The sequence below is a fragment of the Coffea arabica genome, chromosome 2e, assembly GCF_036785885.1.
Source record: "Coffea arabica cultivar ET-39 chromosome 2e, Coffea Arabica ET-39 HiFi, whole genome shotgun sequence".
NCBI classification, from domain to species: Eukaryota; Viridiplantae; Streptophyta; class Magnoliopsida; order Gentianales; family Rubiaceae; genus Coffea; species Coffea arabica.
In genome coordinates, this window is record NC_092313.1 from 3,362,410 (window position 1) to 3,384,002 (window position 21,593).

The 21,593-nt window shown below is 37.4% G+C and overlaps 3 protein-coding genes across 3 annotated transcripts; all 3 read left to right on the top strand.

The window, feature by feature from the left end:
• The first annotated feature begins 710 nt into the window (after nucleotides 1–710).
• Nucleotides 711–1,746, top strand: LOC113730170 (21 kDa protein-like). The gene has a single exon (XM_027254682.2). It carries the CDS (start codon nucleotides 875–877, stop codon nucleotides 1,487–1,489), a length of 615 nt encoding a protein of 204 aa, XP_027110483.1. The 5' UTR covers nucleotides 711–874; the 3' UTR covers nucleotides 1,490–1,746.
• A 4,980-nt stretch (nucleotides 1,747–6,726) lies between these two features.
• Nucleotides 6,727–7,701, top strand: LOC113730171 (21 kDa protein). The gene has a single exon (XM_027254683.2). The coding sequence runs from the start codon at nucleotides 6,818–6,820 to the stop codon at nucleotides 7,421–7,423; it is 606 nt and encodes a 201-aa protein (XP_027110484.1). The 5' UTR covers nucleotides 6,727–6,817; the 3' UTR covers nucleotides 7,424–7,701.
• Nucleotides 7,702–11,923: 4,222 nt separating this feature from the next.
• Nucleotides 11,924–14,647, top strand: LOC113729714 (probable pectinesterase/pectinesterase inhibitor 33). The gene is made up of 2 exons (XM_027253966.2): nucleotides 11,924–12,935; nucleotides 13,853–14,647. The coding sequence occupies exons 1-2, from the start codon at nucleotides 12,041–12,043 to the stop codon at nucleotides 14,545–14,547; spliced, it is 1,590 nt and encodes a 529-aa protein (XP_027109767.2). The 5' UTR covers nucleotides 11,924–12,040; the 3' UTR covers nucleotides 14,548–14,647.
• The last annotated feature ends 6,946 nt before the right edge of the window (nucleotides 14,648–21,593 follow it).

Below are 21,593 nucleotides of genomic sequence, written 5' to 3' on the forward strand. Positions count from 1 at the left end.
AAATAGTTTAAGGACTCTTTTAAGTGGTTTACCATTTGTTATGCTGGTTGCTTTTGCTTTTAAGGAAAATTTGTTCTACTCTTATGGTTAGACCCTACAAATAGCTTGAATCTTCAGGATGACACAGCCGCCATCCAATGGCCCAATGCGATAGCTCCTCAGATATTTTCGTTATTCCTATTTCCTCCTCCTCCTCCAGGCATGAATATCTCCCAAACAGAACTTTTGCCAAGAAGTAGAGAAGTAGCCACTGGCCAGCAAGTCCATCATAATAATAATGGCGAGGAGATGATAAATTGATTGATAATAATAATGGTGAGGAGAAATTGACAAGCTTCATGGTATATCACTGCACTAAAACCGTTGCACAAGAAGCTTTGGTTTAGACATTCTATCTAACGTCTAGTAGGCACAAAAAGCTTTGGTATAGAGTTGCACAAGAAAGTAAAACTAAAAGCACAAGATTTCTTTTCTAATCTCAAATTTCTGGTCCTATCCAATCACAATAGCGCCAAGTTTTCAGAAATTTTTATTTTTAACGAGAATGATTTGGAAGCAATGAGGGAAAAGAAACGTGGTGGAATAGGAAGAGAAAAGGAGCTGATTGTTTTTTTTTTTTTTTTTGTAAATATTAATCTGCAGATATATGTCACGCGAGCACAGTAAAGCGTGTGATACGAGTATTAGATTAGGGTGTAAGACGAGAGTGTGGGTAGCCACAAATCAATAGCACCCTTGTATTATACCACAACAGTGCCCTTTTGCGCCGTGTTTCCCTATAAATTGAGAGCCCTTCGCTTCCTTCTTTCATCACCATTCACCAAGCAAGCCAATCCATAGAAAGAAAAACACAGAGATACAGTGAAATAGAACTATGGCAGGCTGCTCTTCTAATTCTAATCATTTGGTCGGAATTCTTCTCATTTTCCTCAGCCTCACTCGCTTCTCTACCACCGCCTCAGCAGCCAGAGCTTTGTCTGGAGTCACTACTAACACCGAATTCATCAGAACATCTTGCAGCACGACGACTTATCCTGAGCTCTGCTATGCCTCTCTCTCAAATCAGGCAACTATCATTCGGTCCGACCCTGAACTTCTAGCTCACGCCGCTCTCTCCGTCAGCCTTGACACCGCAAAATCAACCTCTTCCATGATGGTAAAGCTGTCCCAAAGTCACGGCATGACACCCCGAGAAGTCGGGGCAATGCGTGATTGTGTGGAGGAATTAGGCGACTCGGTGGATGAGCTGAAAAAATCAATGGGAGAGATGCCGCAGCTCAGAGGCCCCAACTTTGCCCTCACCGTGAATGATGTACAAACGTGGGTTAGCGCTGCCTTGACAGATGAGGATACGTGCATGGACGGATTTGCCGGAAAAGTCATGAATGGCAACACCAAAATCGCTGTGAGGAATCAAATAGTAAACGTTGCACACATGACTAGTAACGCCTTGGCTTTGATTAATAGTTATGCTTCCCTCCACAGCTAGCCGATGATGATCAGGCAAGGCCGTCATGGCTTCGCTTAAAACTAGATAATTAATGTCTTAAGTTATAAAGCAAGCAAGTGTACGATGTCGTGTTGTTAGCATGAAAATTGGTAGCATTGAGCAGGAGCGGTAAGAATGCAAAGATGATGTGATTGCAGTGTTTTTGTTTGTGATTAGCTGTGTACATTGTGGTTGATTTAGTTTCTATGACGTTGAAATTATTGCATACATGCAAAATAACTATCAAGTTCAGATGATCTTTTTGTTCACCCCTTATGATTTGATGTTTGTAAATTAGATACTGTCAAGAAAGAAAAGAAGTTTTCAAGACTAGCTAGACCAATTTCCACAAACCATAATTAGTAATCAGTACTCATGATGAAAACCATAATATTTCCTTTTTGGCATTTTATAACGACTCTCTGTCTCTCTCTATCCCCATAATAATCAGTACTCGGGAAGAAGTATATTTCCAAAAGATATGACATTTCTTTTGGATTGTTTATAAATAAGAATGTTCAGATATTAGGAAAACTCACTTTTTACTTTTAGATTTACTGTTCTTCTACTTCTTATCAACAATAATTCTCTGAATCGTTCTTGGAAGAATTTCTTCATACTACTGTGTGAAAATTCTAGTTGGCTTTGTTATTTTTGGAGAGAATTGTTGTAAATCCGGTAGCAGAATAGTAGGGGCAAATTTTCTTGCGAAAAGTGAATCTTCACGCCAAAGCCATTTTCTGTAGTTAGTAGTTGAAATTTTTTTTTTCTAACAAGTTCCTCATCCATCACCATCTCATGCAAGAAAGGGCCTACCTTAGTCCTGTGATGCTGGATATGTCCGCTATTGATTTCACCTTTTATATTCTTATCCAGGAATATGCAAATTTATGAAGAGTAGATTGGAACTGACTGTCGATCTCGTGTCAAATTTCTACTACCTAAATTTAGGATTGGGTTATGCGCTCGAAGCTCAAATTGGAAACTTACATCAAAACCCACCCCATGGGGAGATGTTGCACGGTGAGCATAAAAGGGGACTGACTTTTTGTCTTTCTATATTTCTTGAAGAAATAATCCTTTTGCGGTTTGCCCCAAATAAAAACGCTTGTTCGAAGTCTTACGCATAGCTAGAGATAACTCTATTTATCACAGACAAAAAAAGTTTATCTTCTGCGTATTGATTGATAGTATATACACTATCAGTTTCAGATGCATAACAATTAATTTAAATTTATTCAAGAGAATATTGTAACAAAGGATTTGCCGATTCAGGATGTTATGGCAATGATATACGTGTCTAAGCATCAAGCATTTAGCATACACCGTGACAAAGGATTTCTTAATGTGGCATATTATGGAAAATGATATACATGTCTAATTAAGCATAGAGAATTTAGCACACATTGTGACTAGAGGTGTCAAAATGGGTGACTTGGGCGGGTTTGGGTTGGGTAAAATGGGTAATGGGTATAAATGAGTCAACCCATTTATACCCATTTAATTAGATGGGTATAAATGGGTAAGTCAAAAAATGAATTGGGTAACCCAATTACCCATTTATAACTCATTTATTTTAATTTTTTGTAAATTTATTTAAATTCATTTTTGCAAACTAAGTTAACAATTTATACCGCTCTTTGTACCCATCATTAGTTTTAAATATTTACTTATAATGTTCAATAAGCTTAATTACCAAATTTTTTTCATTTATACTCTATTTCACAAAATTACATATTATTTAATAATTGAATAATAAGAATATAAAAATTTGAACTAAGTACTATAAAAGTTAATATAAAAATTTAATCCAAAAATTTTTAACCCCTAACATTTTTTCCATATATAAATTTAAAATTTCATTTTAGAAAGATAAGAAAAGAGGCTCAAATTTATCATAAATTGGTAATGCCAAAAAATGAGCAAGTTAACAAACTAAGAGAAAACAAAATAATAAAATAAAACCAACAAATAATAATAATAATGAAACAAAAGTAGTTAATATTATGACAAAATGAAAAATCTGAAAAAAAAAGTGGGTGGGGGAAAAGAAGAGATTTAGGGAAAGAGAATTTTAAATGTGTTAATTGGGTTTGATGGGTTACCCAATAATACCCATTTATTAAATGGGTATTATTGGGTAACCCATTTATATCCATATACAAAAATTGATACCCATACCCATCTATTCATGGGCGGGTATGGGTAAATTTATTTAAGTGGGTTGATTTGCCAACTCTAATTGTGACAAAGAATTTGCCGATGTAGGATATTATGGAAATGATATACACGTGTAATTAAGCATAGAGCATTTAGCTTATTATTATTCTACCAGCAATTGACATTTTTGCTTTTTGCTTGGCCATAGACAAAAGAAGAGTTTCAGGTATCTGGAACCCATGAAGTCACCCTACTTATCATCCAAATTTTCTTGATTTCCTTTCTTTCTGCCTTAAATTTGCATCATTGAGTGCAACATAGGGTGGCCAAGTGGCCCCCGGGTTAGCCTTCATGAATTAGGGAGCCACTTGCTCCGTAACGGTACTTGGCTACTCCACCGTTAATTAGTAGTATTAATTTGTCTAGTCCATGGCGCCCGTGAACGTTTTTGGAAGTATTCAAATTGGAAGTTTTTGTGACGTTTCCGTTGGCATACAACGCTCAACTTTAATCAGTTGGCCACCAGAGGTGGCGCAGGTCAAGGGGTCGAACCCTCTTCAGCATTCGTCAAGAGGTCGAACTCTCTTGACTGCATTCCCTCTTGAGCATGACTCAAGATTATTTATTTTCTTTCAAATATTGAATAAGTCCATCCATCTTTCCTTTCCTCAGTACAGAACCAGTTATAATAGTGCTATGCTAAAAAAAACTTTTAGCATAATCATACGTAGCCCCCAGACATCTCGGAGCCTTCATACCCGGTACATGTATCCAACCCAATTAAGCTAACCACAACTTTCGCCTTTGCCCTACTCTTTCTTGACCAAACATTTATAACTGGTGCCCCGTCGGAGAACATTTTTATTTTATTTTTTTTCCAGCCGCCACTTGACTCATGTTTCTTTATCTCCAGTCGGGCTCTAACTACTGCCCATTGACTCATTTTGACGTTTTCACTACTACTTATAGCTATTGCTACTAATAGTGTAGTATTTTGTAGTACTTAGTAATTTTGATTGATTCCTTTTGTTTTTTTTCCCATTTTTTTTAAAGAAAATTGTGTTTTTTTTTTTTGGGGTGTCAAAAGAGGAAAATTGCGTTTGTTGTTGTTGTTGGACCCTGAAAATTATTGATCTCTGTAGGCGTCGGCCGCCGACGGTCTGATGCAACAGCTCCCCAGATATTTTCGTTATTCCTCCGGCCACAAATGTCTCGTACAGTACAGAGTTAACCGAACTGGTCCAACAAGTACTGACACTTGCCCGTCGTCATACCCATGATGATGACATCATGGGAATTTTCTTGTACGATAATAATAATGGTAATGGGCAGTTGTACTTATATATCGCATTCCTTGTTTGGTGCAAGGGAAGGGATTATACATCGCATTGATTCTTGCACAATAATAATGGTAATGGGCAGTTAAATATCGCATTACTGTTTGGTGCAAGGGAAGGGGTTTAACACTTTGTTTCAGCTGTAATATTAATCGTTTAAAAAAAAAAGCTGTAATATTAATCATACAAGTCATAAGTATATCAAATGTGTGAATTTAGGGTTATTAGATTTGAATTTAGTCCTCTTGGCGGTGCAAAGTAACTTGAGACGCGAATTACCTGCAACAAGTTTTAGACATGCGACTTCTCTTAAATTCATATGGATGCCTCTTGACCCGTATGATCCAATGATTGTCTAGTTCCCGTTGATTTTCCGTGACTCTGTTGAATTATCCCCTTGATATAAGTTAGAATAAGAGTAGGTGTAGATGATGATAATAAATTCAAAAAAAATAAAGTAGTCTAGACATGCCACTTCTCTTTTTTTTCCCCTTTTAATACAGGTAAAGAGACAAGCTTCTAGTAACACTTGACTAAACCCCATGCCTGTAAATGTTGGTATTTCAAGCAACTCCCCAGTCACTGAAATTGAAAAAAAAAAAGAAAAAAAGGGCATTTGTTATCAAGTTAGAGAACGATATCTCCTTTTTTAAGATTTTCATTTTTCTTTTGAAGTTTTTTTGGGGGGTTGGGGCGGGCGGCATAAATATCAAATAAAAAATTCAAAATAGGTTGAGGGCAGGTCGTATTGTCACTTCCCAGAATCCAACAAATTTCATAGGATTCAAGTGATTCAAGCTTGATTAAACTATGAAGAAATCTGATCTATGTATCTGTACCATAATAGGTGTGGAATGAAGATGCTAATGAGTTTATTAGTGTTGCAGGAGTGTTTGAAAATCAGTCACAAACTCTTATTCCACACAATGGTTTCATAGGCCAAAGCATTGGACGGAACGTTTTGCGTATAGTGTGAGGCAAGGAGCAAGTCTCGAGACTTGAATGCTAGCACGTCAAGTTTCTGTTTGAAATTAAAGAAATAAAAAATGATGAATTGCCCACAAGAGGCACTTCGGGGAATAATTGCAAGATCACCACAAACTAAATGAAGTAGCATTTTAATCAAATTAAATCACAACCCACCAAAAATAAAGAACAAAGAAGTGAAAAAACAAGAGAGAATAAACTGAACTCCAAACTGATTACAAAAAAAAAAAGAAGAGAAGATTGACGAATGACTGAAGAGGGCTTAGGCAGAACAAGCTATATATCAGCGATTTGTGAAAGAAGGGAAAAAAGGAAGAAGAATTCCAGCCGGCTGTGTTTGTGCATACCAACCTGACGTAAGAGTTTTCTCTGGTTATCAATTTATTACGGTCTTGAAACTGAAAAAAAAAAAAAAAAAAAGGGAGGGGAAGGGGAAGAAGATAACCCCTTCAGAGAGGAGGGAAAAATAAACACTTCTCTATTTTTTTCTTTTTTAATAAACTTGATACTTTATACGGCAAGACAGTAGTTTCCTTTTGATGTTGAAAGAGATACTTTAAAAAGGAGGGTAGTACTGTTACCAGCTACTAGTACATATGTCCACCGCTCCACTTGGAGACGAACACGTTTAGGACCCGTGATGTCAATTGAATCCAGCCCTAAGAATTCCTGTCCTTTTCAGACAACATGGCAATAATTGCTCGTTCTCCTCTAGTCCTTGATGGTTTTTCTATAAATTGATGGCCATGAGTTTCTTGTTTCACCACCAAGCAAGCTTCTCCATAGTAAGAAAAAAGCACGAAAGCTCAAATACGTATTTACAGATAAAAGAACAAACAGAGAGATGGAAGGCTCTTCTTCTACTCATTTGGCCACAATTCTTCTCATTTGCCTCAGCCTGACTCACTTCTCTACCACCGCCACAGCAGCCAGAGCTTTATCTGGAGCCACTAACACCGAATTCATCAGAACATCTTGCAGCACAACTACCTACCCTAAACTCTGTTACGCCACTCTCTCAAATCACGCAACTATCATTCGATCCGACCCTAAACTTCTAGCTCACGCGGCTCTCTCCGCGAGCCTTGACTCCGCCAAATCAACCTCTTCCATGATGGCAAAGCTGTCCCAAAGTCATGGCATGACACCCCGACAAGGCGGGGCAATGCGTGACTGTGTGGAGGAATTACGTGAGTCGGTGGATGAGCTGAAAAACTCATTGGATGAGATGCCACAGCTCAGGGGCTCAAACTTTGCCCTCACCATGAATGATATACAAACGTGGGTTAGCGCTGCTTTGACAGATGACGATACGTGCATGGAGGGTTTTGCCGGAAAAGCCATGAATGGCAACAACAAAATCGCTGTGAGGGATCAAATAGTGAATGTTGCACACGTGACTAGTAACGCCTTGGCTCTGATAAATAGCTATGCTGCCCTCCACAGGTAGCTAGATGATGATCAGGCATGGCCGGCAATCGGCAATCAGCACGTAACGAAGTGTACAATGTTGGCTGTTGCTACTTTTTAATTAGCACTAATTAATTGGTAGCAATAAGCAGGATAGGTAAGAATATGAATATGATGCCTGGATTCAGGACTTCAAAATCACGGTCGTTTAGTTTGTGATTTGGTAAATTGTGTATGTATGATCAACATCTATATGGATAGTATTGCGAACATTGTAAACGCCTATTAAGTTCAGATGATCCTTTTGTTCACACTTAATTTGATGGTTGTCAATTACATAGAGAAAGAGACAAAGGATGTTTTTAGACTTGCCTTTTTGACATCTTTATAAGGATTTAAAAAAAGAAAAGTTCCCTCCAAAAGGAACAGTGAAAATGAAAACAAAAATAAGTATATTAACAAAGAAGACAGGACTATATATATTTTTGACAATATTTTAGAGAATCCATAACTGGATTGCTAGTGGATCTCAATTTTCGGTCTCTCCCAAGTGTCGTTGATTATGTTAATTAGCGAAGTACCATGGGTTCTTAAGCGCTCCTACGAGAATTCACTGAGGCTATACTTACCTGCCAAAATTAAGCATTGCTTCTTAAGTCGTTGTGTAGCATGTTAATATGGCTTTAGCTCGCTATGAGGGTTGCAAGATTAATATTGTTTTTTTTCTTTCTTCTTTTTTTTTTTTTAAGACCAAAGTTGCATATGGTTTCTCTTTGTAAAAATTTATGTGAAGTTGTTTTCAACATCACCAGCAAGTTCAATATTTCCCTTTTGGGTAAACCAATTAGTGTACATTATATTCATTAATGTTATTCTCTGTCTCTCTCTTTGGTTTCCTGACAATGGATTTCGTTTTATCATTGGGGAAGAGGGGCAGGAACGATTGTAGAAAGTAACTGTTCCTGGCTGGTCATAGCCAAGCTTTGGCAAAAAAAAAAAAAAATTATAAGACCCAAATTTCATCTTATATTTCGTTTTTAACATTATGTGTAGGGTTCATAAAATTTTATTCTATAGTTACACATTGTTGAAAGAAAGTTAAGCCGTGTGCAATCAGAGTTATGTCGTGCGAATCTTGCACAAAACCTTCCCGAACGATTTTTGTCATAATCGTTCGGCCCCTTGTCCATTGAGTGGTCACCGTCTTTCCTCTTCCACCACCATCTTATGCAAGGTTGGAAAGGCCCTTCCATAGCGGTTGAAATCGTTAGCCCCATTCCCCAACCCCCTATGGAGCCTCATTAACAAATTTCTAGCACATGTTGTGATTTAGTTTTAGATTTGACAAATTTCTACCACATGTTGTGATTTAGTTTTAGATTTGAGCCAGATTCCTATGGAGCCTCGTTAACAAATTTCTACCACATATTGTGGTTTTTTCTCACGTGAGACTTTAGTCTTAGATTTGAGCCAGATTCCTTAACAAAGGCAAATGCAACATAAATTATCTTCATTTCTCTCGAACATTGAATAAGACCCATCGTTTGGTCTGATTCCATGATTCATAAAAGTCTGTAATCTTAAAAAAAAAATGCATACAAAGTCCCAATTTTTCATAAAGGAAGGAAGGAAATAGTTTTTTTAAAAAATATATATATATAAACACATAACAAAGAAGCGTGTGCTGTGGACATAAATTACAAAATTGCATGATTCTGAGAAATTTAAAAAGTAATCCATTAGTTTCTCTGTGGGATATATACCAAGAAAGTCAGCTCTGCCCTTGCCTATGGATTTCTTGGAGGTTCCACCAAGAGCGTTGACCATCTAAAAAGGGTGACACTAGAGCAATTCTCCATGAAGTATTTGTCCTCAATCTTGGGATCCCGGTATGCTGGGTTTACTCCTTTCTCTTCTTTTCTCGTTGATTTAAACCAAATTTTGGTCTCAAAGCCGATTCAATCCCAATAAATTTTCTTCTCAATTACAAGGAATACAAATAGAAAAGCTGACGAAGAAGAGGGATGAGCCCAGCCGTCTAATTTTCCAGAACTGGAAGCGGAGGTCGAAGAGTAAATAAAGCTAAGTTGGGACACTTTCCAGAAACTGTGAAGATGCATAATAAGTTTGTCAAAAAAATTTTTTTTTTTTTTTTGGTTTCGGAGAGGGATAACCAACAGACACGGACTGAGTAAAGACACTTTCAACAAATGATAACTGTGCCAAAATATCTAAGTCTGTGTCTTTAAAGCAAGGTCCCCCAATGTCACGAGCAATGAAAATGAACCCAGAAAGAAATATATGCACTTTACTCACATGGAGTGTTGCAAAATAGTAACCAGAGCTGAAGTTACGCCTCAATCTCCCCACTCCAAAAGGATAACTGCTATGATATCTTCAGCAACAAACGACCTTTGACACGCACTGATGTCTTAACACAAAGGAGAGAAACTACAGGCTACTATGCTTTCAATCTAGAGGAAGTTTCAGGGACATTGCAATGTCCAATTAATGTTTTCCACAAATTTCATCAAGCAATTTAACAGCACAAAGAAGACAACTATAAAATCATATCTATTGTAGCATGCATGCCATGAGTTCTTCCAGCTACGAGCTCAGCTACATTATTTTTCCAAACGTAGATTTGAAAAAAATGGAGGAGACTCTAAAGAAAATAAACCAATCATTCTTTGAGTTACAAAAAGAAGTACCCAGTGTAGTATTAATACTCCTTTAAAAGTTTCTTGGCCATATATTGAAGCGAGCAGAAGATGATCCTAGGATCCATGCCCATATATATATATATATATATATATGCTTGAACGGCATATTAGGTAGCCTCCTTAGTGCTGCAGCTATTGGTGTCAATTGAAGAAATAAAGATGCACTTTGACAAGCACAGTAAAAGAATAAAAACTAAATTTCAATTACAAAATACACGCCCCTCACTGGGTAGCTCGGTTGGTCATGAAACCTTCTCAGGACCCGTTGTCCATTCTCCCCAACCAGGGATCGAATTCCAGTGGTTACCGGTTCGAGAGGATGGGGCCTCTCCTCTCAAGCCTCATGGGAATTAGTCGGGTTCGGCATACTCGAAACCTGGATACCCTCTGAGTACACAAAAAAAAAAAATTACAAAATACACAAGTAATAATGAAAAAGATATGTCAATCATTAGTATGGGTCATGGAAACAAGTAACAACTACATTGGAGACATTATTGAACACCCCAATACCAGCTCAATTTTGTCAGCAGATGAGCGTACGTAAAGGCACTCGATTTCGTCATCAAAGTTTTAAAAGAGAAACAAAAGATCGGTCCCAATCGAATTGACAATCTGGAATTTACAATCCATCAATCTTGGACTCCAAAAAATTCGGATTCGTACCAATTTTTTTGGGGTGCATTTCCCTTCAGAATTGAATTGGGCTGCTCAAATGGGTCATGTGGTTTGGGCGGAGGAATTAAATTTTAACGCCCATATCTTTCATCCCAATGGACCTGAACTAGAGCTTTCACTCACAACCGCCAACCCGCGGGGGGATCCCTGTAGAATATAGAAAAAAGCTAGAAACAGTGAAGTATTTTACGTAGCAAATTCGGAGGATATACGCGCCACAACTTACAAATAATTTTAATGGTCCTCCCTGCACATAATTGTTAGAATGATATGCCTAAGCCTTAAAAATGAATTACTGGCAAATATATCATATCAGTAAGTGTAAATTGCACTTAAGGAAGATTTTTCGCGGTAGATTAGAGGATAAACCGGACTGTAGAACCATTTAAATGCGCGCGGCTTAGGAGAACTTTTGCACTTAAAGTAATAGATAAGCACATGGCGGTATCCCCTAACAGATGGCTATTTGGACATCTGGTATCACGAAAGACGGAATATGTTTTGCTTGATTCTTACATTATTCCATGCAATGCGCTAGCTACTTGAGCCTCAAGGTACACTATAAAATGCAAACGGCCGGGCCAACTAAAGTCATCAAGACGATCAGAAAACACTCCACAAATTGCTTAATTTCTTCCTTCCCAAGGTAGCTTGATGAAGGCAATGAGGATGCATGTCACAGCCGCCGGCAATGCTTCATGTTATTCCGCCAAGGAACAGGTTAATTAGCAGATATGTTTAGATATCTGCGTCTCAGTTCACACAATCTCCAGCCGCAGATAATGTTGAGCAATGATACCATTTGAATAGCTTTTTCATGCGAGGCTTAGTATTGCACAAATGATTATTCATTTTCAGTGGACACCGAGGTTGTTTCATATGTAAATTACAGCATAAAACAGGAAAGGACTAATTAAGGAGTCGTCTCGCTGTTTCTCTCTCCACGTTTGTGTGTGTTTGCAGCGATCCATAAAACAAGGATCTGACCATTTTAAACAAATGTCAAGAAGGCGGTTCAATATCAACTCTTGACACTTTTCATTTACATCTTCTAATTAAGTTAAACTCCTCCATCACATCTTTCATCCCCATTATCATCCCAAACCTCCTCTTTCTCCCTTGTAGTATTAAGAAAAAAAGGGGGGAAGAAAACCCCGGCAAAACCTCGACATTTAATAACCGTAAAAACCTCAAAGCCCATCTCAAATCAAACGCTAAAAACCCAACCGTAACTGAAGACGACCTATGTAGCAGTGATGACGACTAAGTTTGTTATATTCCTCTTATGCTGCTTGTCTTTGGGTCCCTTCTTCTGTAATTCACAACCAAGTGACCAAGAAGAAAGTAATGGTGATATCGATTGGTGGTGCAGCAGCACTCCTCATCCTGAGACTTGCAAGTACTTCATGTGCCGTCCTCCCTATTCAGACATCAAACCCATAGGCAGAGACCAATTCAGAACGATGACGGTGCGAGTAGCCTTGGAGCAAGTCCATAGTGCAAGAAAACATGCAAAGAATCTTCGGAGAGAGTGCCGCAGCAAAAGAAAGAAGGCCGTTTGGAGGGATTGTAACAAACTTCTTTCCAATACAGTTCTCCAATTGAACCGCACCATCGAGGGCTTCTTGGCCAACCAGACTTCTGATGTTGATGCACAAACTTGGCTTAGCACGGCCCTCACCAACTTGGAAATCTGTCGATCAGGGTCCCTCGATTTGAATGTCACGGAACTCATTTCCCCTATTCTTACCAGTAACATGTCGCATTTGATTAGCAATTGTTTAGCTGTGAACGGGGTGTTGATGGAGCATCAAGATTACAAAGATGGATTTCCGAGTTGGGTCACCGCTGGTGAAAGAAAGCTGTTACAGTCGTCAGTAACCTTGTCCAGGACAGCGAATGCGGTTGTTGCAATGGATGGATCGGGTCATTTTCGATCAATTCAGGCAGCTATAAATTATGCGGCATCCAGGAGGGTGGGAAATGCGAGGGTTGTGATATATGTGAAAAGAGGTGTTTACAGAGAGAATATTGCGATAAGCAGCACCATGAATAAAGTGACGTTGATTGGTGATGGGTTGAGATACACAATTATCACAGGCAGCCGCAGCGTCGCCGGGGGTTACACAACCTACAGCAGCGCAAATCTTGGTAAGTATGCCCGAATTGCCGGACATGACGACTCACACGTTCATACCCATGCATGCCTAGTAAAATCGTTGGCTTTTTACCATTTTATTTTCTTTTTTCACATTGCTCCCGTTGAATTTTTTTTATAGCAAGACTTTTGGCTTCTCTAGCTAGTTTCATCATCATCATCATTATCATCTGGATGGGTTAAGAATGTGTTATTAAGAGTAAGATTAAAGAGTATTGATTGCAACTGATCATAGGGTCCATATATAAGTTCTTAATTTGAAGGGGCTTGACAGTAGAATTACAATTAATTAGTAATAATATCTCGGTTTTAAACGTCGATTAATTACCATAAAGATGCATCCTTCATTTTAGTAGTAGTACTATAGATGCGGCATGTAAAGAATTCGGCAGACCTGGGCGCTGTTTTTTGTTTCTTTTAAAGTGGATAAATCTGTCAACAAGTAGTGCATCGTACGATGCTCAAAGTCAATGCTAGAATGACAGGCCATCTTCTTCCCTGTACTGCTACTCTTTCACGTGGCGAAACTTAAGCTGGTTGCGGACACTACTAGGTAGATTTGAAGAGAATCTTCCCTTTCTTTTATGATGATTAATAAAAAAAAAAAAAAAGAGCACAAAAACATGTTTGAGCCTCGAAGATTGCTGGCTGGCACAGACATAAAGGAAAGGAGTTGACATTTTTCATAAACTCTAGCAGTGATAATTTGATTACAGCCACAGTTGTCGAAGCAGTTCCTTACTAGCTAGTACTTCTTCTTAGGTCATGCATGCAAAAATAGATAATTAATTACTGCTTTGTAACATATGTACATATATATATATATATATAGAGAGAGAGAGAGAGAGAGAGAGCAGGAGATTGAAGCGTTAATTTTGATTAACCCTGCGCTGCGTGAAACTTTGATCAGGGGTGGATGGAATTGGATTCATGGCCAGGGGAATCACATTCCGCAACACCGCCGGGCCACAACGGGGTCAAGCAGTGGCGCTTCGATCTGCATCGGATCTTTCAGTGTTCTATGCATGCGGATTCGAAGGATACCAGGACACTCTTTTCGTGCACGCTCAGCGTCAATTCTACAAGAACTGCTACATCTACGGCACCATAGACTTCATATTTGGAAACGCAGCCGTGGTTTTCCAGAACTGCATCATCTACGTTCGCAAGCCCCTCTGGGGCCAAGTCAACGTCATAACAGCTCAAGGCCGAGCCGACCCTTTCCAAAACACCGGAATATCAATCCATAACTCACGAATTGTGGCTGCTCGAGACCTCAGGCCGGCGGTCGGGTCATTCAATACGTATTTGGGACGGCCGTGGCAGCTGTATTCACGTACAGTTTTTCTCAAGACTTACATGGACGGCTTAATAAATCCAGCCGGTTGGTTACCTTGGGTAAACACTAATTTTGGTCAAAATACGGTGTACTACGGGGAATACAATAATTTTGGACCGGGTGCTTCCACGAGATCCAGAGTCAGGTGGCGGGGTTACCATGTCATCACAAGCGCGAATGTAGCTTCACGTTTCACGGTTGCAAACCTCATAGCTGGCCGGGCATGGTTGCCTTCCACTGGCGTCCCATTTATTGCGGGCCTATGAATGATTTTTTTTTTCAGATTTGTTAATTGATTGATCTTGTACGTAAATGTCATGTCACTATGACAAATTAACACAAGAATATTATTGTCTAATTCTTTTTTTTTTTTCCGAAATTCCTAAGTGATTTCTCCTTCACCGTTTAATTTGTGTCGGTTTATCAACTTATGAGGGACCAAAATGCAAAAAGAAAGAAACCCAAAATAATTTAAAAAATAATAATCAAGACAGATTATCCGGATTTCTTTTTCCAAACTTATACAAGGAAGTTTGACTTACCTGTCCAAGGTGTCCGTAAAATAAAATGACGATGCACTGTGCACAAATCCCAAATCCCAATCCATGCATTAATACAAAATCAGCCTTTGATGAATAATCTCCATTACTTAGCAGCTGGATATCATGGGAGCATCGTACAGCAGAATTAGTTAGTACTACTTCTTAACGCACCGTCCAAGAACAGAAACCACCGAAGTCATTAGGCGGTGGAGTCCAGGGATGGCCCATCAAAAGCCCAAAAGCCCCAGTGATGCGGCCCATCCAAGTGTATGCTGTTCTCCAGCGAAATGATTCGGTGTATGGGCTGATCTCATATGGTCAGTAATATCGTTTGTCTGCTTTCGGCCCGAGAGAGAGCAATCTTTTGCTTATTTTAGTGGGTAGCGTTACCGGCGTGCTGATAATATGCTATACTTCTTCTTCTGGCGTTTTCAAGTCCGGGCAACTGCTGTGCGATTTGATTTTGCTTGAGTTGACAAAGTAAACTTTTAACATAATAGCTAATGAATATGATCCCAATCATTCCAATTTCCACCATTCAGCCTTTATTTGTTCTCATTTCTCATTCATATTATATTAACCATAATTTTGAAGAGGACTTACAAACCACAATGCAATCATAATATCTCCTATTACATAGACATGATATGTTTTAGGTGAGCGGTTCCTTTTCTAGAAAAGTGACAATTGCAATTGATATTACACGCACATGCTACGCCATATGCAAATTAATTTGTGTACTTGTTTTTAATTTTTTTTCCCTTTTTTCTGCTGTCCAACTATTTAGCCTTCAAATGCGTCTTAATTTTTATTAGCTTTTTACATTCATCAATCTTATGGCTCCATTTTTAACTTTTACTATTCTGTATTTATTGTATACTCTTTCTAAGTGGCCAAAGTACTCAATTGTGAAATGTCTATCTTGTTCTCTAGCTTGTGACTGAACCACCACTGATCCAAACGGGTGCCTACGCACTCGTTGACAACATTTTCAGGAAATCTGGATTTTTAGAATGTAGGTAAGGAGATTTGATCTCTCGACCTACATCCAAGTAGAACTTTAAAATTCTCTTGGTGACCGACTCAAAAATATAAAATAACTTGTGAAACACTTACCCATTTTGTTATTGTCCCACTCTTGTTCCCTTGAATTTTTTAAATATTCCATTTAGATCGATCCATAATTGCTCTCCCAAAAGTGTTGAAATTTTTTACAGTTTCTCTTACCATTTCTTCTATGAAAGTTTGAAATAAAACATGATGCTTTTCTTATTTTCTTTCCAATAAAGTTTTATTTACTTCAAATTGAACTTTACTTACATGTCCAACCATACGAACTAGAAGTGAAAAATACATTTATTTGACAATTTGGCTGTGTACATATTATTTGCATGTATGAGCAATTTAAACAATTCTGTAATTTTTTTTTACTATTAGATAACATGATAACTACTGCATGTAATAAATAAAAAATATTGACAATTTTCTAAATTTATTTTTGTTATATTGAATAAATTAGTTTATGCCTACTAGACTTGCAATAAATACTTAGTTGCATCAAAAACTTATAAAACCACACCTTAACGTTAACCTAAAATTATTGCATTCCCTGAACAAAGGTTGTAACCGCACCACTGATTATATTGCCCATTCTTTTACAGTTGTATACTGTCTTAATACCAATGTTGTGGTAAAATAGATCAACAATGCATTTGAGGCATACATTAGTAAAAACATAATCAGACAAATAAGACCATATATAAAACGTTTGTTGACACTTTGCTCTCCACAAAGTTCGTGATGGGATTTCCAACCTGGTCAAGGCTTGAACAGCATGTCGGTCCCGTGGAAATTTCTTACTGTTTTGTGGGTCTAGCACCAATTGAGGTGAAATTGCACATGAAAATTGGAAGAAACTGAAGGCTAAAACCTAATTATCAGACTCAATCTTTAAGGACACAAAATGGCATTAATCAGGAAAAGTTTTGGATTATATAAGGGTTCAATTCCTTCGTTCCTCCTCGCCACTTCTTAAATTTCACCCTTCATCTGTTATAAAAATTAAAATAAAAAGCTTGTTAGTGATTATACACACTATAAAAAAATTTTGTAGAAAAATATACTATAACAATTTGATGCATATAATATAAAAAGACAATTAAAAAATGTGAAAAATTTTCTGCCAAAAACTACAATCCCTAAATCATGCCAACTACAATTTGAGAACGTTTCAAGCTTTGTCCTACAACCAGTTTATGTGCAGGACCTTCTCAACCGCAAAACAACATTCTTGACAGTGGCATTTTCATTTTAGACACGGAATTTTCAATTTATGGCGTGTCTACGAAAAGGTTTAGTTAGTTGAGCGGGTCCTGTTATGCATACTCTTTGACCCGCTTTTCTTACTTTCTGGGGTCGCAAAAACAAACTCAATTTGCAGAGTTTTCAACTTAAACGTGTGTCTGAAAGGAGCTTTAATTATTTGTGCAGATCTGCGGTCTATATTATTTGCCGGGCATTTTCTCCTGGGATGGCGAAAACAGACACAAATCGTGGACTAACAGAAATTTTTTTCCACTTTTAATGCCGTCCGTGCAATAAATTACAATTTTTTTTTTAAAAAAAAGGAGAATTTAAAGTATAGCTGATACGCAATAATTTTGCTGGACCAGGAAATCTCTAGGACCTTTTTTCTTCCCGTATTTCCATCTGTTGAATGATGTATAACATGAGGATGGTAAACAATCTTCTCATTCAGGGTATTCTACAAAATGATGAGTAATCTAAATACCTATACACGTCGTGCCCTACATGTACTCATATCCTGGCATAGGCGTTGCATGTATTCATTGCTGGTATAACGTACCAGTGGATACTTATGGACTTCTTCTTCTCATATATTACTCCACAATTTTTCCCAGCACTATGTGTTCTCACTTTATCCTGCTAAAATAAACGAAACAAATGATTCGTCTTTCATAAGCGAGACATTAATTAGGAGTATTGTATATTCAACACAGCCGCATTTTTTCAGTAGGAGTACTGTATAAGATGTTTATGATGTCATTCATTACTCGTTCAATGTGTTAAGGTTTCGGATTTACTCAGGCAAGAAAAGAATATATTGGAGTTGAAAAAAAAAAAAAAAAAAAACCCTATGGAAGCTAAGTGCATGGGCGACACTATACATATAATGCAGTCATGGAGCAAAGGTTGGCTAATTGAGAGCATTCAATGGAGAAAAGTAATAATTGTTAATGTATCTATTTGCATGGTAGGTTGAATGTGATTTAAGTGTTTTAATGGAGAAAAACCCTAAATATAATTTTATTGGATGACATTTTGTATTTTGTTAACTCGATTACAACTTTGGATAGGAGGAGATTATTTGGAAAGTTATTTGAAATGACATTATAGTATTTTTTGTAGTGTAACAGTATATGTAAAAAAATAATGTTTATGATGCAAATATATGTACACACACACACACACACACACACAGCTTCTCTAACAGGTGCCCTAAAAGCACTCGTTAAAATGTATTTCAGATTTTAGATTTTTAAAAATATAATATTAATTAGAAAAAATATATAAATACAAAGAAATTAATTAAAGAAAGTGTATAAATACAAGAGAAGATAGTAATTATTAATGTGTATAGACATGATAAATTTGGTGGAATGTAACTGTATTATTGAGTGCCCATATGATCCATTAAAAAAAGAATTAATCTTGTATACACTATTACACCATTACCATTAAATATATGACAAATGTGTAAAATTTGAATTTAAAATTCAAATTTTGCTCATGTGTCATTTATTCAATCGTGAAAGTGTATATACTAACAGCGTATACAAGATTTACTCTTAAAAAATTCATATATGGATTAATTTTCAATACACTAACAGTGTATTTATACACTTTCACTATTAAATGTATGACATATAATTCAAATTTTACATATGTGTCATATGTTCAACCGTTATAATATATATACCGTTAATGTAAATAAGATTTAATATATATATATATTGCAAAACGTGCTTAGTGCTTACCAAACGGACCCTTTGTCATTTGGTAAATGGTATAAGCAAGGACGTCTTCTGCATCTCCGCCTTATACAGGGAAAGTGGGTGTGGGGACACCATCCGCTGCTAATCATATATCGTCGGTGGGCCAAAGAAAGAATTCAAGATGCCGCAACGCCATTGGTTGCTGCAAGGTTCAGCCATCAAAGCCACGACACGTGGCCCAGTAACGGAGTTCTCTAACGGCCAATCGAATGTTTAAGATGGAAGCAATGATTAAGATGTCGTCATGATATCAAAATCTGGGCCTACCATACGAAATCTCCACCCCACATCAAAAGTTTGTTTTTTGGGCATTTCTTACCTTTCCTAGGTTTTAAAAAGCCCATCGCTTCCATGATACGCCGAGGCTACATTCGAATGCTGGACCAAACTTAGGGTCTACGGGCAAGGCCGGAGAGGAAATTTTTCTGTACTTTTTTTTTTTTTTTTTTTTTTATCGACATGATAGTTTCCTACACTATCGGAAGGGAAATGGCCTAAAGAGATTTTCAGATAATTCGGAAGAGACTGAACCATCATCGGACCAGACAGGTGTACTACGCATTCGCCTGAATTTTTTAAACAATATCACATTTAATTGTGGTAAATTGGTGGGAGGCAAGGTTTGAACTCTTGACTCCTACCCTACCAAGTTTTAATGCATTGATGGTTTGAAATTTCTCTGTACTAATTATGATCAAAAAGAGAAAACAAAAGGTCTAGTCTCTAGAGTTTTGCACATCGGATAGATATTTATATTTTTCTATGTTAAAAAAAATAACTAAAAAATGTGCTGATGATATAAATAAATAAATTTTTACAAATAATCCACTATCTAAACAAGTTCATATTGTTTTGCTAAATAAAAAATTTGTAAAGTACATCTTCTTTTTCTGATGTCGTATTCATTTTGCGCAACATTTTCAAAGAATTTAACCTCTAAATCCTTTTCATTTTTCCTTTTTAGGCATCTCCAAATTGTTTTTCATTGGCTCTCCTAGCCTATTCACACATCTTTGGTTAAATAATTCATGTTCAGAATCGCATCTTATAAATGTTGGCCAAATTTCCAAGGCATACTTGGTTTTAATTTAGATGTAACTCCCATCTTCTGTATATATTTAACAGAATGACATGGTATTAAAGTTTAAACATTTGAATTAAATCAGGTTGTCCACGCCTTGATTGGTGTACCAATTGTAAATTTCTTACTATATCTTTTCTTTTTCTCCTAACAATCAAATTGAAAAAGAGAAACCTGGTTATTTTTATTTTTGTTCATCCTAAATAGACTACTAAGTTCCAAACTGGAGGAATGCCATGTAGGTGAGGAGAAACATATAGCAAAATGAAATTATCCCAGAAAAAACAATGGAATCGAAACGAAATATACCCAAAAAAAAAACGTTGAAGAAGAAAAATTGACTTTGACGGGGCAAACAAAAAAAAAGAAAAGAAGGGATTTTCCCTTGGGACCCTCACTTGTGCTGAAGTAGGTGTGAATAATGTCTGCATTACATTCCTTCGCTTGCCATTCCATACCCACTAATGCATTAAATCATGTACTAATCTAATCATAAATAGTGTTACAAGCTATAAACTTATTCTTTTGAACTTTTTTTTTTTGGTTTGAGCGATGATGAGAGCAAAAGTCAGAATGTTTTATTACTTTTTTAAAATATCGGATATTATTGAATTACTGGTTATTTAGCAAAAAACCCAATTATCGATATCTCATTTATCAAATTAAAGTTTATACGATGATCAGATGTTAGTCTTGTGAGGAAAAAAAAATAAAAAATTTCTAAACAGAATTCTCAATTCCTAGCTCATGGAACACACTTATCCACGGCCACAAATGTAAACTTAAAAAATAACTAGTGGTACTCGAAAAAGTAAAAATAGAGAGGGAAAAGGGAAAAGGGGAAAAAAAAAAAAAAGAACAAAGCACACCCAATTAGCACGTGAAATTTGGACCTGATTATCCCATAAACGGGGTAGGACCGCGAAACGGGAAAGGGAATTGAATAAATGAGTCAGTACACCAAATTGGTTCAGCGGCAATTATGGTGGCTAGACCACGCCAGACCGCAGAGCCGCCAAGTAGAGACTTAAGAGGAACACTCTGGTTAGCATCATTATGTCCCACTAATTGGGACCCACCTCAGTCCTTCCACCAGAATGAGTAGTTTCCGTGCAGAAATACTGAAATGCCCCTACTGCATCTCCATCTCCACATCCACACAGGCGGAGCAGCGGTTGTTTATTTCGGCTCCGTTTCTATCGACTCAGCCAGCCAGCCAGCCGTGGTCTAATTTCAAATCTAAACAGGCATATGCACGTCCCATTCTATCTGAACTGTGATGTGGATGGGCCGGCTTGTGGGTCACACAAAGTAAAGGGTTAAGTATTTTGCAGAAAAATTTGCGGGCCAACCAACCATTAGCCACCCGTGCGGATTCGATCTGTTAGATTGGCCCTCCAACTCCCAAGGCTATGATTTTTTACCGCAAAACAGAGGTGAAACTGGGACCGTTGGAGCGGACTTAAGCCCCCGTTCATCAGCTTAAAGCTGAAATTAATTTTTACATCATGATAGTATTAGTTAGATATATCATTATAAAGGGTAGCTATTCGTTTTTTTTTTCTCTCCTGTTTTGTAGATTTATAATGATGACGGTCGGTGGTGGTGGCTGG

Coding starts and splice junctions, on each gene's coding strand:
- LOC113730170 (XM_027254682.2), top strand. CDS start 875: ATGGCAGGCTGCTCTTCTAATTCTAATCATTTGGTCGGAATTCTTCTC.
- LOC113730171 (XM_027254683.2), top strand. CDS start 6,818: ATGGAAGGCTCTTCTTCTACTCATTTGGCCACAATTCTTCTCATTTGC.
- LOC113729714 (XM_027253966.2), top strand. CDS start 12,041: ATGACGACTAAGTTTGTTATATTCCTCTTATGCTGCTTGTCTTTGGGT. Junction 12,936..13,852: donor CTACAGCAGCGCAAATCTTG/GTAAGTATGCCC, acceptor AACTTTGATCAG/GGGTGGATGGAATTGGATTC.